Source organism: Pantherophis guttatus, chromosome 1 (genome assembly GCF_059756535.1).
Source record: "Pantherophis guttatus breed Tessera chromosome 1, ASM5975653v1, whole genome shotgun sequence".
Classification (NCBI taxonomy): domain Eukaryota; kingdom Metazoa; phylum Chordata; class Lepidosauria; order Squamata; family Colubridae; genus Pantherophis; species Pantherophis guttatus.
In genome coordinates this window covers 44893759-44912348 of record NC_142063.1, presented here as the reverse complement: position 1 = coordinate 44912348, position 18590 = coordinate 44893759, and the positions used below count along the sequence as shown (strand labels likewise).

At 40.7% G+C, this 18590-nt stretch overlaps 1 protein-coding gene across 1 annotated transcript; it reads right to left on the bottom strand.

The window, feature by feature from the left end:
* Window positions 1–5199: 5199 nt before the first annotated feature.
* Window positions 5200–16665, bottom strand: SERPINA10 (serpin family A member 10). The gene is made up of 5 exons (XM_034418401.2): window positions 16577–16665; window positions 15252–15973; window positions 7249–7522; window positions 6315–6462; window positions 5200–5414 (listed from the first exon to the last, which is right to left on the bottom strand). The coding sequence occupies exons 2-5, from the start codon at window positions 15949–15951 to the stop codon at window positions 5223–5225; spliced, it is 1314 nt and encodes a 437-aa protein (XP_034274292.2). The 5' UTR covers window positions 15952–15973; window positions 16577–16665; the 3' UTR covers window positions 5200–5222.
* Window positions 16666–18590: the final 1925 nt, after the last annotated feature.

The following is an 18590-nucleotide window of genomic DNA, read 5'->3' as shown; positions in this document are numbered from 1 at the left end:
TATCTTCATAGAAATAATGTAATATGTGCAGAATGCCAATGTTGTACGTGAAGTGCTTAATTCAACGTTACTTTAGCAATGTGCTTTAAATCTGCTGCAGCTAAAGAGACAGGGTTTCCCTACTTCCCCCCTCTCAATTATGCCTTCTACTAGTTCAGGTTATTCAGTTTGGAATGAAAGTGCCCTCTACTTTAAAATATAGCTATTTACAAGCTTATGGACTCCTAATTTGCCTTTGCTATGGAAATAGGGCCATATGTGTGAAATTGCTCTGCGTATAAGAATTAACTGAACAAGTGACACTTTCTCTTACGAAAAAGCTTTTAAATATCGAAGAAGCTTCAGTGTGGAATCTGGAAGCATGAACAGAAACGTGGAGAAGTGTAGTCCTTTAAAATAAACTTATGCTATAATTTTAGATAATATTGCTTATCTAGTGTATAAAATGTCAAGAGGATTTCTTTTCACTTTTTAATAAGAAACAGATACCTCCAAATAGCATATGAATGATTTCTTAAATTTCACATTGCAATTTTATTGTACAAATACTTTGTTTTAATTTACCAGTATATCCTATTGTAGTTCCTCTTTATCCAACATTTTAGAGATGATTAATCTAGTTTTTAATTAGTAGTTAATTCAAGCCATCATGCTTTTAGCTCTATCAACATCATTCTGTTTGTATTCATGCTAACATTCCTATCAAAATTTGCCTGCAAAGTGCAGTTCTATTTAAAACATTCAATTTATGCCAATACTTGAGAGAGACTGTATGAAGCTATTGTCAGCTTCTCTACTTCACAAATGCAATCAGCAAAACTATATTGATATCAGACTATCTGTTTTTTTAAATATGTTGGTGTATGATAAAGATAATCTAATTTGTGAATGAATAAATGTGTGGTTACTTTTTACAATGTGAAATAATGAATGCTTTATGCACAATAAAACTTAGGCCATTAAAATACTGGAATGTTTTGGGTGGGAGAGATTTAATTTGCAGCTTTTAATTTAAATTAAAAAAAAATGGAGACAGTAATATTCTGTATCCATTACACTAGTGATTAATATGTAAGTCTAATATACATGCAGCATAGCAAAACTTCTCTGTTCCTATAGTGGCGAACCAACCCCTTAAAGAATAAGCTATTCACTTCAACACTAAAGTAGCAACACCAGTAGCTGGAAAGTGGAGTGGAGCATGTTTTCTGTTGAAGATCTTAGTTTCAATACCTGGTCTTTCCAGATGGGTCTGCAAATGATATCTGTTTGAAGCTCTAGAAAACTGTTGCCATATTTAAATGGTATTGAGCTCCATGAACCAGTGGTTTGCCTTGGAATAAGTGGATTTTTTGTATTCTTAAGAAATTTACATTCACAGTATCATGCGGAGAACATTCAGCAATCCAAATGTAGCAACTAAATTCCTCCGTGATATTTCTTTATCATCTCATCTATAGACACTGTCCCAGATTTCATCCAGTGTTAGTCCTTTTTAACTAACATCCAATATAGCCTTCCCTTATGATGCAACTCATACACTGTTTCCCAAAAGTGAAACTTTCCAGTATTTTGTGGGTATTGCCTTTTGCTGAGTGCTCCATAATTATAAATTCTGTGATAAAGTCTGTATAGTGGTCCTTTGGGTTCAAAGAAGAAGCACTGGTGCAATTATCCGTGGACACAGGAATGGCTCTGTAGTCCCAGTCTGGAGGTATAGAATCTAGCACAATGGGGGCACTGGAAACCCATCAATGTGGGCCATGGGGGGCTACTGATGGAACAGGCCACCTGCCTAAGACCACCCAAGGCTTCCCCGACCCACAATAAAATACCTCATGCTACCCACAATTGCTTTCCCCCCGATCTGCCGCGCTGGGTCACTTACCTTGTGAAGATCTAGCAAGCAGTCTCCTCATAGGTTGCCAGCCGAAATGGAACCTCCGGAGGGTGCATCTGGCCCTCCGAGGCTCAATTCAGCCCTCCGTGGCCCTCCCCCAGCCCATTGTAGGCAGAAATACAGCTTCCGGGGGGTGGATCCGTCCCACGGATGCAATGGGCTGGGGGAGGCCCATGAGAGCCTGTTGTGGTCTGCCAGCAGCGGAGCCGGACAATGAGGAGACTGGGGAGGACAATGGGCCAGTCCTAGAGTCACCGGAAGACCCGGACGAGGGCTCTGCATCGGAGGCAGAGATGGGGCCAGGGCCATCTGGGAGCGATGCGCAGACTTCGGAGCCTCCAGAGGCGGACAGCAGAGAGGCAGAGGAACAGGAGGAGCCTGTTCCTAGTGCAGGCATGCGAAGAGCTGCCAGAAGGCAAGAGCAGCTGAAGAAAAAAGGACAACTCAGGAGTAAGGCCAGAAGATGATTGGCCACTCCCATAAGACTTAAAAAAGCAGCAACGAGCCGTTGGCTTCTTTGTAGAAAAGCAATGTTGATTCCCATGCTTCTTGTCAGCGTCTCTTGAACTTTGTGGGGCTTTTGCCAAGAAAAGCCTTTGGCAGGTTGTCAAAGACATCAAAGGTTGGTGATAAGGCCAACGGACTAGTTATTAAGAATTTTGTTTTGGACTAAACTGAGAATGAATTAATTCTCAGTTGTTTTAATAAAATAAGTTTGTTGAGGACTGAATTGTGTTTGGTAATCACTACTTGGGCCTTCGTCACAAGAGGGCTGAGCAGACCCTTGGAGGGCTAGATCTATCCCCCAGAGGCTCCATTTTGGCCTGCAATGGGCCTGAGGAGACCCCTGGATGCCTGAAGGGGCTTCTGAGGGCTAGATCCGCCCCTCAGAAGCTCCATTTTGGCCGGCAACGTGCAGGACAAATGTTGCAGATCCTCTATGGTTGTTCGTAAGGGCGAACAACTGCTGTGGTGTTGCAAGATTCATAGTTTCGGGCCTTGTTTGCAAACGCTAGGGGGCACTTATCGCTTAGGTTTGAACCAGCAGTGAAATCTCCCCAGTTCTATCTGGCTCACCGAACTGGTAGCGCTGGTGGTGGGAGGCTCCGGCCATCTGCCAGCACGTCATTACTCCTGTTTTTTTACCATCTGCGCATGCGCAGAAGATTCTCTGCATATGCAGAAGAGGTGCGCGTGTGTTCCCATTCCCGAACTGGTAGCGAAAGTAAGTGGATTTCACCACTGGTTCAAAAATTCACTAAGGGAACAGTTGTAACCCAGGGATTACCTGTAGTGACTTTTGGTTCTACAGCAGTGGTGGGTTGCTACCGGTTCTCCCTGGTTCAGGAGAGCCGGTAGCGGAAATCTTGATGTGAGAGCGAACCAGATAGCTCCGACCATCAGCTGGGCCCTCCTGCCCGCCCCTGCGCTATACCTACCTTTATTCCTTCATTTTTAGCCCAGCTGTAAGGCACGGCGGAGTGGATTGCCATGCCTCAGATGCATTTTTATTCAATGTGCTTGCGCAAAGCACAAGTTCGGCGCACGTGCGAGTGAAACGAGCATGCACGCAGCGATCGCATGCAAAGCATGTGCACGAAGCGAACTGGTGGTAACACCGGTTAGAACCCACCACTGTTCTACAGGTACAGATAACTTAACATGGCCTGCTAAAGTAGTTTAGTCTTGTTCAGACTAATAATCAGGCTGATTATCTGATACTCTAATCAGCTGATAATCAGAGCATAGCAGTATGTAAGAAATTGTTCAGCATCAATTGGAAATCACTTACTTTATGTATCAGGAATGCACAATCATTAGCAAAGAGGGTTTCTTGAGTGACTCTATAGAAGCACTTTGTGCATTCAAGTGGTGAAGATCAAAGAGAGGGCCTCCAATTGGTACCTGATATACAGTACCACCTAGACAAAATGTGATAACATGCAAGTGAAGAACAGGTTGAATAGAACTGGGTTTAACACACAATCCTGTTTAACTCCATTGGAAATGATAAATGCAGCTGTTGTAGAGTAGCTGAATCAACCTCACAAATTTCCTTGGACATCCATAACATCTTAGGAAGATCCAGAGAGACTCCCTCTTTACAGTGTTTAATGCCTTTGTCAGATCAAGGAAAGCAGTAAAAAGGCGTGTTCTGCTCAGTGCATTTCTGGACACACCTCATGTCAAATATCATGCCTGCTGTACTCCATTCCTGCCGAAAGCCACACTGTACCTCTGGGATGTTCCTTTCCAAGACAATGACAAGTCCATACAAACAAATGTAGGCAAAGATCTTGCCTTGGTCGTATAGCAGTGAGATACCTCTGTAGTTTTCACAATCTGATTTACTTCCCCACCTCTGCCATCTCTCATTTTTCATGCTAACTGGTACATATAACTTTCCCTTCCCTTCTGCTGCTAAGTAGAGCATCCCCCTTGCAATAAGTGCAAAGTTCTTATTGTGAATCTGTACACTTCAAGCAAGACCAAGCTGATCAGAATAAACTCATGAAGGAGTTGAAATAGCTTTGATTGATTGCTTTCAGCAATTCCTCTGCCAGGCTGAAATAGTTAGATAAGCTCCAGAATGGATCATGATACCAGTGGTAACTATTCTCTCATGCTAATAAATATTTTTGATAGCAGCATTATCTTGTAGTACTATGCTGTGGCCTCAATTCTGATCAGCTCGCAGAAAACATTTGTAATTTCTTTATGTTGAGAAGCGGGCTCAACTACTTTTTAACAGCAATAAAGAAAAGTGCAGTAATTTGCAGCTATATTTAAAATGTAGTTCTCATGACCATAACATCTGAACAAATGATATTTTTTGTCTTCCTGCTCTCCCCAAAATCAGGTCCCTGCTTTTTATATATCTTGGATTAATAATTCTGGAGAACATGCCCATTATTTTTGACATATTGCTTTGTCTGAATGAAGATATTTCCTACACAATGGATGTGGGAGTTTCCCTTTTGACTATCCTCCTTTTTGCTATTTAGTGTTGAGTACTTTGGGAAAAGGAATTGTGTGAATGTAATTTCTTCCATTACATTTTTATTCTAATTCATTTTCCTGAAAGATACTGCTTGCTATATTTAACAGCATAAGAGAAAAACATTGTTTTGAGGAGGGAATTTTAAAATATTTTAAGAAGGAAAGTGTTTAGCTGCTTTCCACATACCTATCCTTTTCTCCTGAAAATTAAGAAGTGAGTGTGAAAGCATATTTAAAATGTGTTCTTAGTATAACATGAAGTTTGCTTGTGGTGTCACTAAAATAGGGTGAATAAAAAAGAAATTACTAGGTTTTGTTTATTTCACAGTTCTTTGGGGTTAGTTACTCTACCCAAAAACAATAAAACCTTGGTAATTTCTTCATATATCATAAAAATGAATGGTCGATTTATCCGCATAGTATTAGGCAAAGAGTATGCCATGATTTCTGATCCACTGACAGCTGCAGCTTCTGTTCCTTTCTCATTCACTTCAATGCTTGCTCTTTGAAGAATCTAAAAAGAGTTGAAATGTAGGGAGATTTTTAGCAAGATGCTCACATTTCCTATCAACCGGTCTGCATCTTCAATGCAGATTTCCACTTAACTTACTGAAAATTGAGCATGCATACATTTTTTTTCATTTATATGGAAGCAGCATTCTAAATCCACAGCTACAAACACTTTGTCTCAATAAGAACATATTGGGGATACATCAGCATTGAACTTCAAAAGATAAACATTCTGTAGAAGGGAGATTAGGAAAGGGGAAATTAAAAGGGGTAGTCAAAAAGATCAAATCTCTCCAGACTTCTGGAGATGACTGAGTCCCAAAAATCACTAGGCTAGTTAATGAACGCAGTCAAGGAAGTTATTAGCATGAAGTAGGTTTTCTCTAGGACAGAAGTCCCCAACCCTTGCGGTTGGTAGCCTGGCTGTGGGGGGTGGGGATGGGGGAGAGGAGATCTGGGCTGCATGAGTGGTGGGCTTGCACACGAGCATGTAGCTCAGTTTGCATAAATTGAGGGGTGTGTGTGTGTGTGTGTGTGTGCACAAGTGCATCCCAACCCACTGCTTGTGTGAGTCACGAGGGGAGAGGAGAACTGGGCTTGCATCCCCATCTGTGGGGATCTTCACGCCCAGAGGGGGCGTGGTTTCACGCCCCCTCCAGTCTGCAGAAAAACCTTTCCACAGAACCAGTCCCTGGTGCCCAAAAGATTGGGGGGGGGGGCTGTCACTGAACTATAAGATCCTGTTTCTTTTTTCTATTGCCTCCAGTTAAAGTAGCTAGCATGATGAAATTGAGAAACAAACTGTTTAGCAAGTGGGTCTCCAGTAAATGAATGGGTCTTCATGCTATTTGTTAAATATGTTTGGTTGAACAATATAGTAGAATTAACAAGTTATTTTTTTTACCTGTGATATTTTTACAAATTTATGATCTGTGAGATGGCTTAGGTCTGCTTTATAAGAGAAAAGATCTTTAATTCCCAAATCCTGAAGCAGCTGATCCATGTGATACGTCTGATCTAGTTTGAATCTTGGAAAGTAAATATCCATTTTCCTGTAATGTAAACAAATACAAATGCAAGTTGAAGGTAAATGAACATACACTGCCCTTTGCATAAACAAAATAATTGTGAAAATAAATAGCAGGCAGCAGAACATTTACATATTGTTCCTTTCTTTCTGGATGCTATGAAAATTTGAGCACCAATGATGCAAAGGCAATGCATGTGACAAGTCTTACTTGAATTAATTGGATAAGTATAACTTGTGGAAGAGGAAGCTATACGAAAATTTCAGACATCTGGAAGGCTTTCACAAAAACAGATGCAGAAGATCTTACAGAAGATATAGACCTTTCTAAATAAGTAAATAAGTCACTGGAGAAGAGCCTAATGCTGGGAACGATTGAGGGCAAAAGATGAAGGGGACGACAGAGAATGAGGTGGCTGGATGGAGTCACTGAAGTAGTAGGCATGAGCTTAAATGGACTCCAGAGGATGCTAGAGGACAGGAAGGCCTGGAGGAACATTGTCCATGGGGGTCACGATGGGTTGGACACGACTTCGTGACTAACAACAACAACTAAGTAAAAGCCAATTCTTTTTTCTTAGTAAACTCAGTAATAGGGAACTCAATGGCTTTTCTTTATTTTTGATGAATATTGTAAAGATCAAAAGGCTGTCTTTGGCAAATTTCAATGGCCTATTCCCAGTTACTCCCTTTTCTTCCTCTTGTCATTTCTCTTGCCATTTTTCTGTTTGGCCGTTTTAATTTGTACTACAGGATTTTGTATCCAGGATTTTAGGAATCAAAAATGTGATGTGATTGCTATGACTTGTACCTTGTCTTCATGGTCTGAAGCCAAGATTCCACAAGTTCATTGGTTAGATCGTCTTCAACAAACATGTAATCAGCTTCCTTCACAGGCATAACAATCACCATCTGCACACTTCCTTTGTATGGCAGCTTTAGCACATAACACTGCAAGGTCTGATCAAATGTGGAGGCAATCCTGTCTGTTTTGAACATCATTGGCACTTGAACAGTCCTGTAATTGTCTATGTAGAAAGTTTCCAGCTCTGTAAGTTTAGCAGAAAATGGATGTAGCCATTTGCCTGAGAATATAAAGACATGCAACATGTTATTTTATATTGTGATATAATCCAGAATTATTGAGGGAAAATTTAGTAATCAAATCAGCCTGATTTACTTCAATTTAAAGATTAATTTCTATTCTTCCATAGTATGGCTGAAACTTTAAATCTATATTGCACTCCTATGTTTGAATCTCTGATTCCAATCCAATTACAGGGGCTAATTTGACCATTTCAAATGAGATCCCTTTTCATGAATAGGAGCTGCACATTAACCAAATCTCTTGTTAGAGAAGTTGTGATTAATTATATGAATCACCAGTTCAATCTAGTCCCATGCCATTTTGAAAAGCCGATAAATGCTACTACTTACTTTTTCATACTGATTGGCTCCATGCATCAGTGTGCAGTTCTGCTTCACTGTCACAGATTAATACTGTAGTGTGAGTGAGCTCCATGATCAAATGGAGACTTAAATCTGGTCTTCCTACCACTTGAGAATAATCTTAGTACATTTAATCCAAAATTAATTCAGGGTAGGGTAGGGCTGAGGACAGTGGTGGGATTCAATTTTTTTAACAACCGGTTGTGTGGGCGTGGCTTAGTTGGGGGCGTGTGGCTTGGTGGTCATGTGACTGGGTGGGCGTGGCTAGCGGATCATGTGACCGGTGGGTGTGGCTATCTGCATAGGGACTACAGAGGGCTGAAAAAAGTCATTTCTGACTGGTCCTCGCACTTTTGACCGGTCCTCGCACTTATGACAATCCTCACATTTATGCCCGTTGCGGCATTCTTAACAACCATGTCACTCATTTCACAACTGCTTCTCTTCACCATGGTGACAAGATAGGGCAAAAACGTAAAATGTGAGGACAGTCGTAAGTTCGAGGACTGGTCAAAAGTGTGAGGACCAGTCAAAAATAACTTTTTCAGCCCTCTGAGTAGTCCATATGCACAAAAGGACTATCTAGAGGGCTGAAAAAAATGATTTCTGACAGGTCCTCGCACTTTTGACCGGTCTTCGCGCTTATGACTGGTCATCATTTATGCCCATTGTAGCATTCTTAACAACCGTGTCATTCATTTCACAACTGCTTCTCTTCACCAAGGTGACAAGATAGGGCAAAAACGTAAAATGTGAGGACAGTCGTAAGTTCGAGGACTGGTCAAAAGTGCGAGGACCAGTCAGAAATAACTTTTTCAGCCCTCTGAGTAGTCCATATGCATAAAAGGATACAGCAATAGAGAGGGATGAAGGAAGGGAAGGGAAATTAGAGTAGGAGTGAGGGTAAGAGAGGGAGGAAGAGAGGAGGAGAAGAAAGGAAGAGGAAGTAGGGAGGAGAAGAAGAGGGGGAGGAAGAGAAAGTAAGAAGGAAAGAAAAGAGAAAGGTGGTAGGTTTGAGGAGAAAGATTGCTGTACAATAAAAAAGATGAAAGGGAAGAAAGGCAACCCCAAACAAATATAAAGATATTAAGATAAAGAATGAATTGTTAAACTTTAAAGAATAAAAGAGAACAAATATGAATAAAAAACAATAATTAGAAACACACATACAAACATACAATGTATTTTCTTTGAACAGAATATTTGGCCAGTTCACAAATTTAAACAGTGTTTAGTCATTTCAATTAAATTTACAATTTCTATATTTCCTTTTTGCCATATTTATTCCTCATCTATTTTTTTAAAAAAACAATATTACCCTTCATCCTCATCTCTAATCTTAATCAAATTCAATTTTTCCCTTCTATTCTATATTTTACCCCTTCCCATTGTCATCTATTTTTATATCCATCCTCACATTGGTTAATTATGTAATATTACAGTTGTTTAATATAAATTCAACATTTTAATATAAATCAATTAGTTATATAACTACCTTTTTTGTATATTAATCATTATGAAGATGAATATACAAAAGTATGAAGGCTATTGCTTAACGCATTGTAAGCCGCCCTGAGTCTCCGGAGAAGGGCGGCATATAAATCAAATTTTTTTAAAAATAAAATATTCCAATTATTTCCATGCAATCCAATTTCTTACAAATCAATTAATTATATTTACCAATAATAATAAACCAAATAATTTCCCCCATATATTCCTCCAAACCACAACTTAACCATTTCTGCTTTCAACACAATATACAATTAATAGTATCTCAATTATTACAATTCCCTAGTTAAATAGAGCTTTTTTTCTTTTGTGTTTTAAAATCTTGAACTTTCCTCTTTTTCCCTAAATTTCCCATTGTTGGTATATTGGTATATTGCTTTCAACACAATATACAATTAATAGTATCTCAATTATTACAATTCCCTAGTTAAATAGAGCATTTTTTCTTTTGTGTTTTAAAATCTTGAACTCTCCTCTTTTTCCCTAAATTTCCCATTGTTTGCACCTACCTTTTTTTGGTGAGGAAAAAGAAAAAGAAATCTCTCTCTGCCTCATTTTGCCACGTTGCAGCAACAGCAAAGCCAACAGCCTGCTTTACTTTCAGTTTCGTTTTTCAGCATAGCTAGGGAAAAAAAAAATCTGCTCCAGCAAGCAGCAGAGCCCTGAGCAAAACAGCTGAGAGCAAATTAGCTGAGAGTCGGGAGCCGATCTAATCAAGGGCTAATTAGCGTATGCTGAAGCTCCGCGGGCCAATAAAATTACAAAAAAACACCGAACCGTTTGTTAAATTGCTGGCTCGCCCTCCCCTCACCCACCACTATTTATTGGCAATAAATAGTGGTGTGGAGGGGTGGGGCAAGGGGCGGGGTGAGCCAGCAATTTAACAAACGGTTCGGCCGAATCCCCCTAGAACCGGCAGAATCCCACCACTGGCTGAGGATTTTGTGCAATACCTGCATGACAAAATTGCTCAGATTCGGGAAGGCTTGGACTCCGACTGGGTAGGTTCAGATGGGATGACGGAGGTGGGTCTTGAGAGTGTTATCTGGGAGGAGTTTGATCCTGTGACCCCTGAGGACGTGGACAGGATTCTGGGTAGACTGAACGTGACCACTTGTTTATTGGACCCGTGTCCCTCCTGGTTGGTGCTGGCCTCCCAGGCGGTCACACCAGTCTGGCTCCAGGTGATTATTAATGCTTCTTTGAGTGAGGGTTTCTTCCGCTCCGCCCTGAAAAAGGCGGTGGTGAGGCCCCTCCTCAAGAAGGCTTCCCTGGACCCAGCTGTATTAGTGAACTATCATCCAGTCTCCAATCTTCGCTTTGTAGCGAAGGTTGTTGAGAGTGTGGTGGCGCGACAACTTCCCCAGTATCTGGATGAAGCTGTCTATCTAGATCTGTACCAGTCGGTCTTCAGGCCGGGGTACAGCACGGAAACGGCATTGGTCGCATTGGTTGATGATCTCTAGAGGGCTCAGGACAGGGGCTGTTCCTCTGTCCTGGTCCTATTAGATCTCTCAGCGGCTTTTGATACCATCGACTATGGTATCATGCTGTGCCGGTTGGAGGGGTTAGGAATGGGGGGCACTGTGTTGCGGTGGTTCTCCTCAGCTGTACATCTCCACCCCGGACCACCCCAATGATGCCCTTGACGTGATGTCCCAGTGCCTGGAGGCCGTGCGGATCTGGATGGGAAGAAACAAGCTCAGACTCAACCCTTCCAAGACCGAGTGGCTGTGGTTTCTGGTGTCCCGATATAGCCAGCTGGTTCCATCGCTGACTATTGGGGGTGAGATCTTGGCCCCCTCAGAGAGGGCTCACAACTTGGGTGTCCTCCTGGATGCATGGCTGTCTTTAGAGGATCATGTGACGGCTGTGGCCAGGGGGGCTCTTTATCAGGTTTGCCTGATTCACCAGTTGCATCCCTTTCTGGACTGGGATGCCTTGCGCACGGTCACTCATGCCCTTGTCACTTCCCATCTGGACTACTGTAAAGGTCTCTACATGGGGCTCCCCTTGAAGAGCACTCGGAGGCTCCAACTGGTCCATAATCACCCCGCGTGGGTGATTATGGGAGCAACATGGCGCACCCATGTAACACCTCTCCTGCGCAAGCTGCACTGACTCCTAGTGGTCTTCCAGATGCGATTCAAGGTGCTGGTTACCATCTTTAAAGCGCTCCATGGTTTAGGACCTGGGTACTTACAAGATCGCCTTCTGCCACCGATAGCCTCCCACCGGCCAATACGCTCCCACAGAGGGTGCCGTCGGTCGAACAATGTCGACTGGTGACCCCCAGGGGGAGAGCCTTCTCTGTGGGGGCACCTGCCCTCTGGAATGAATTGCCCCCGGAGATACGTATGATCCCTGACCTACGTACCTTTTGCCATGCCCTAAAGACTTTACTGTTTCAACAGGCTGGGCTGGCTTAAGAATGAATTTTAATGGGTGTTTTAGTTTTTTTTTTAATATAAGGGCCAAATTATTTAATATGTTTTAAACTGTTTTTAAACTTTATGGATATATGTGTTTTATAGTGGCTGTGCACTCTGAGTCTCTCGGGAGAAGGGCGGTATAAAAATTTAAATAATAAATAAAATAAATAAATAAATTCATATCTAACTACTCTGCTCTAACCATTTCTTAGTTCTGGCATCACCTATTTTGCTTGCAATGCCAAGGCAGAACATGGCCTCAAGTGAGAATTTTCCTTCCCTATTGGGGATTCAAAGGTCTCCCATTCCACTATCATTCCCAGCACAACTTTGTGGGATCAATAAGACTTATTTGAACAGCTATGGAGGCTGAACCAGAGGCTCCATCACAATACATTTTTGACTTTTAAAAGCTATTGCCTTACTATTCAATGTGATCATGCCAATTCTCGCCACCCCCATCCACCAAGAAATGTTTAGTTATCTCCTTGTAACCTCCCACTACAATGGGTGCCATCCTGCATGTTTTCCAATTGCTTAAAACTCACCGAACCCTCTAGGATTTAAACCGCCCCTTTATGTTCAAGATAGCAGATGTACTCATCCTCCCTCATCTCTCAGCAACACACTTTATTGCAACTTTGCAATTAAAAAAGAATCAGAGCAAGAGCTAAAAATAGAGAAGTGAAATTAGCAATATTTAATTGCAATACGCTTTTTAGTTGCCATGGTGCTCTTTTCAAATATTTGACAGGCAACAGCCTATGCTGGAAATATCTTTCTGGTCCCATTCACTCCCCGCTTTTTTGGCTATGAAAGTGATAGATAAATTAAATTCATGATATTCATTTAAAAAATTAGCAATTCAACAATGTACAGCCCATGTAAGGCAATACTTAATTAACCCTCCCATAAAAATTGCAAGAAGAGGCATAATGTATCTGCACATCTGTATGAAGCCTGGCCTTCCTTCAAAATCATATTCATTGAATATTTGGTAGGGGGAGAGAATTCACTTGGTAGTCTCACTACGTTCAGCGCAAAGTATATACAGAACTCTGTACATAGAACTTCTTCTGGAGTTACCATTGCATTCATAAAGATCAAAAATGGCATCAGGAGGCATTATCTCATTTCACTTTCACATATAATATTCTTCATCCCTACTATAGGTCTCTTAATACATTAGGGTGAGAGAAGGTGCCATTTGAATTTCTCTTAAATACTATTAAAAAAATAATTATTAACTGGAATTTTCCTTTCGCTATGACCTGGGTTTAGACATATAGGATAAGAAATATGGTCATGTGCTAAATGATTATGCAGCAATATTTGCAGATCCATATTTCCAGATCACTCCTTCCCCATCTGATGTCTTCTACTTCTGCTAGATTTCAGGTCACAAAAACCAGGAGCCATGCTGGCTGGAGGTTCTAGCAATCAATATCTTAAACAATTAGGAATCACCAGGTAGGGAATATTGTGCTCTATTTTATTATTGTAGAACTGTAGAAAATTTAATTTCTCAATCCTGGTTTATACAATAATTGTTTATTAAAACTTGGGGGATCTTTTATGTGTGCAGGGTCAACTTCAAAGAACTTTTGAAGAGTCATTTAGGTGAAATGGGTCATGTAAAAATGGTATCAATCAAATAATCAATCAATCAATCAACTTCCCCTTGAAATGATAACTTGGTATTCTGGTCCAATTAAAAAATAGAGTTCTGAATATTTCATGGGGTCATTCAGGGGCTTTGGTAATTTGAGGTTTTTCCAGCGACAAGTTCTATAAAACCATGAGGAATGATAAAGTAGTTCTCAATCATAAAGGTAGTCCTCAACTTATAACCAGTGGCCATTCAAAGTTATGACAAGACCCCCTATGCTGTGGTGGCACTGTGCTTAGAATGCAGTTTTGCAGGCTAACTCTGCCCACAATATGCAGTTCGATCCTAATGGGGTTCAAGGTTGACTCAGCCTTCCATCCTTCCGAGGTTGGTAAAGTGAGGACCCAGAATGTTGGGGGCAATATGCTGACATTGTAAATTGCCCAGAGAGGTCTGAAAAGCACTATGGAGCAGTAAGTCTAAGTACTCTTGCTATTGCTATTGCACCCCCTCTGTCATTCACCCTTAGGAACACTGCAGTACCCACCTGCCTCCCCACCCCCATCACCCTCTGTTGATCCCCCTGGGTCTCTGCAGGCCTTGGGCCTGCTTCCCAATCCACTAGGCCTCATATACTCTTGCTCGAGCTGCGGTGGCACAGTGGTTAGAATGCAGTACTGCAGGCTACTTCTGCTGATCACCAGCTGCCAGCAGTTTGGCAGATTGAATCTCATCAGGTTCAAGGTTGACTTAGCTTTCCATTCTTCTGAGGTGGGTAAAATGAGGACCCAGATTGTTGGGGGCAATATGCTGACTCTGTAAACTGCTTAGAGAGTGCTGTAAAGCACTGTGAAGCGGTATATAAGTCTAAGTGCTATTGCTATTGCTCACTTACCTTTGAACAAAAGGTAGAAAGCCACTTTGTTGTTGGGTCACGTGGTGTGATCCTGGTAGTGGCTGCCATTTTCTGAGTGGCTGCATTGAATTGTGGTTGCTCAGAAAATGGTGACCACATCCAGATTCATGTTACATCTCCCAGCAACGAAGTGAGGACCCCAAGGAATGGGAAGCAGATCATGGGATGTTTCAGAGGGTGGGTGATGGCTTAGGAGGCCTGTGATAGGCAGACATAGGCCTGTGGTAGACCTCCTAGGGCCTCCTAGGGCCTCCCCTCATCCCTGAGGCACCTATAGTTTGCTTAAGGACCCACATAGTCATTTAATGACTGCATCAAGGAGAACAGAGGGTAGTGGTCATTAAGCAAGGCTATCTCAGTAAATGGCTGTCATAACATGCAAGCATAATGGGCAGGTTCCATTATGGTTGTAGGTCAGGTACCTACTGTACCACTATATCTTGGATTTTTCACCTGTTATGAAGGCAGTGAATTGCCTTAAATTTTACATGAAATAGCTCTGTACATTCCTGAAGGTAAGTAATTTTCATAATGTATACACATTTCTCCCACCTAAATACCACTGGCAACATTTGCACTGCAAGTTCAAAATAAGAAAAGAGGATCAGAAATGATAATAGCCTTTACTGCGTGGAAATATCAGTGAAGTATGTCACATGAGAAGGATAATTGATGCGAACCAATTGGCCTTTCCACCCATAAACAAAACATATAGGACATATAGGAAAAGGAATAACAGCTTTGAGAATGGATCCTTCTGTTGGGATCACATTTTGGGAGACTATGTTAAGGACAGGTTCCCCACATTTTTACAGAGACACTCTTATAAAGCTACTGTAGCTGTTGACCTGAGCTCTTCTCTTTAAAACCATGAAAGAATCAATGAAAAAAACACTTACCTTGAAATAGTATGTAATTCAGTAGAATGATTTTAGCATGCTCATCAAAAGTGTGAAACAGTGTAGGGATCGCCCCTCTTGTGTTCTTTTTAATGTGCTCATTGACAATATTTTTGGCAAGAGTAGAGTTGCGGAAATCAACTGACAAAAATTCCATGTCAAAGTATTTCTTGGACAAGTTATGGAAAGCATCCTTGATCTGAAATTCTTCCTGGATGAAAGAGAAGCTATTCTGCGAAAGAGTGAACTCTTCATTTTGGGTGATGTTAAGCCTTAGTTGTTGGAACAAAGTCAGAAACTGTTCATCTTTTTCTTTCATAAATGGCAAATTTAAAGATTGACTTATTTGGTGGTGGGTTTCCCCTTCTGAAGCCAACATGAATATTGCTAGAGCAAAAGATAATGATAGTGGGGAGAAGAAGATATTGTTGTCATGCTGCAGTGCTATTTTCCTGTAGAGATTGAATCCAAAATTGTTAATCTTTTCTGTGAAATTGTGCAAAGAGACTAATGGTGAGGGGCTTTCTCTAGATGACTCTTGAGTAGTATCATCTGGATATTGTTTATCAGAATCATTGAAAGGGAAGAGATTTAACACTAAGTTCTGTGGTACCTCCACTCCTGAATTTTCTGCTATTCCATTCGATATGTACATTTCAGTAATCAGTCCAAAGAAGACCAGCAAAAAGTTAGTTTTCATTTTGCACTCCAGTTACTTCTTTCTGGTGAACAGAGTAAACATAAATTGATGACACAAGTTGATACTGTAATTAAAAAAGAGAGGATGTTTTGGCATTTGGGGGATGTAATAGAATCCCATCCAATTCATTTATCCCATTTATGCCAATATCTTTTCTAAAGGTAACATCAATGGGATTATCTCATGTTATTTTATTACTTTCACATTAAGCTAAACTAAGATTAGAGATCTTCCCAAATTCACTTAGTGATCATTCTTACACTGAAACAACACAACACAATAATGAAAATACTAAAGACGTTTCTACATTATTTCATATCTGAAAGGCCTTAATAAAGATGTAAACATTTATTAACAGAGTCCCCATTAAACATGGAGCTGATGGCAAGACAATTTTATGTAATTTAATAACTACATAAGCAACGGAAACTCCCTTGACCAGAAAGAAAGAGATTCTAGGCAAATTGACTTAGTCTTTCCAGTCTGATTAGATCATATTTTAAAAGAAGGACACTTTGAATGCATTTTAAAAAACCCTGATAACAATATATAAATCAATTCCACTTTGCAAGCCATAATACTTTTCATTATAATTTTAAATTAAATGCAAATGCTTCTATCTTACCTGCAGGACAGTTTCTTTTTTACCTTTCTGAAGCCTGAAAAAGGAAACAAGTTACAACATTAAGTGGAACGGTGAGGTAAATATTTGCTATTCCAAAGTGTAGCTCCATAATTTTGTCTGTTGTAGATTAACTGGATGACAAACAGGGATGCCTTTGTTTTGCCACAGAACAGAGTTAAAGATGAAATAACCAGATTCCAGTAAGTAGGGTCTCTTGAGTAGCTGGATTTAAAATTAAAGAAATAAACAATCATAAACAGAAGGATACTTGTCATATTAAAGGGCTGTTCACAAACTCTAATTGATATTAATCAATCATTGATTGCATTGTACCAAGTGCTGCAGGGGTGAAATCCAGCAGGTTCTGACAGGTTCTGGAGAACCAGTAGCGGAAATTTTGAGCAGTTCGGAGAACCAGTAGTAGAAATTTTGAGTAGTTCAGAGAACCGGCAAATTCCACCTTTGGCTGGCCCCAGAGTGGGGTGGGAATGAGGATTTTGCAGTATCCTTCCCCTGCCACGCCCACCAAGCCACGCCCACCAAGCCAAACCATGCCCAACAAGCCACGCCCACAGAACCGGTAGTAAAAAAAATTGGATTTCACCACTGAAGTGCTGCCCTTATTATATCCCTCCTAATTAAGAAAACAGCACTGTTTCTTCTTTGTTTTTCAAATGCTGAGTGGTCTTCTGACTGAAATTGTGTACTTTCAATCCATTTCAATGCACCGATGCCAAGATGTCAATATTTATATATTTGTTAAATTCATTTGCTGCCTATCTGGCTAAGAGGCTACTCTAGGTGGCAATATATAGTTGCTCCATTTCCTCTTTTGCTGTGCTGAGCTTTCCTGTGTTCAATGTTTCTTATGTTTCAGATTCCCACCGTAATTCTGTCTTTGTAGCTTCAAGTTTTCTTTCGATGTATGGAAACATCAGCAACTAAACATCCCAAAGATTTTAACCTAGTCACATCCTAAACACCATTAGTATTCCAAATATCCTCATCAATTATTCAATAGGATGTTGAATGCCATCCATTCTGAGACTACCATCATGGAGCAGGGATTAATACTAGACAAACCATCAGATAGAAAAAAAAATACTCTAATCAAGGAAAAGGGGGAAACCAGTAGTGAAATCCAATTTTTTTTACTATCGATTCTGTGGGCGTGGCTTGGTGGGCATGTCAGAGGAAGGATACTGCAAAATCTCCATTCCCACCCTATTCTGGGGCCAGCCAGAGGTATTTGCCGGTTCTCCGAACTACTCAAAATTTCCGCTACCGGTTCTCCAGAACCTGTCAGAACACACACACACACACACACACACACACACACACACACACACACCAAAACTGGCAGAGCAAACTACTGTAAGCAGACAGCAAACCCCATGCTCACTCATGTTCAATATTATCGAGTTGGGAAATGAAATGCCTGCAAGTAAATAATCAAGTTCAGAGGTGATCATGAACCCTAGTTTAATACACAGCTGAATTCTTAAGGCAGAGGAGACATAATCTAATTGCTCTGTTTTCATTAAATCTCTAGCAGCTTTATGTGGGGTGGAACTTAGCATATATACAACAGTGTGGCACTGTGAATATTGCCACTGGTACAAAAGAACATGCTGCCTTGGATGTATAATTGCTCTAGAAATATATTCCAATAGTAGGTTTTTGATATCTGAAAGAAAGAAAAAAATACAAGTATGCACTTGGAAGCTGAAGGTTTATGTATTAGAATTCCACACATTGAACTTTCCCTAATTTAAAAGTTTAAAATATGGGTGGGGGAGTATTTCTTTCAAAATAATGGCCTGAATAGTTCATAAAACAAATGGAGTGCAATGTCTCCCTGTGATTAAGAGTCTACAACAGCTAGTATCAAGAATATTTATTTATTTAGTGTTTGATGAGAACATGGCAGAAGATAGGTAAACATATACACACAATCCACATAATTATATATAAAACTTCTATGGGGATATGGCAGATGTCCAATTCAGCTATC

Bases quoted from the DNA above. Each gene is read 5' to 3' on its own strand.
- SERPINA10 (XM_034418401.2), bottom strand. From the start codon at position 15,951: ATGAAAACTAACTTTTTGCTGGTCTTCTTTGGACTGATTACTGAAATG. The intron at 7,523-15,251 runs GTAAGTGTTTTT...TTATATTCTCAG, and splicing joins GAATTACATACTATTTCAAG to GCAAATGGCTACATCCATTT. The intron at 6,463-7,248 runs GTACAAGTCATA...TTTACATTACAG, and splicing joins CTTCAGACCATGAAGACAAG to GAAAATGGATATTTACTTTC.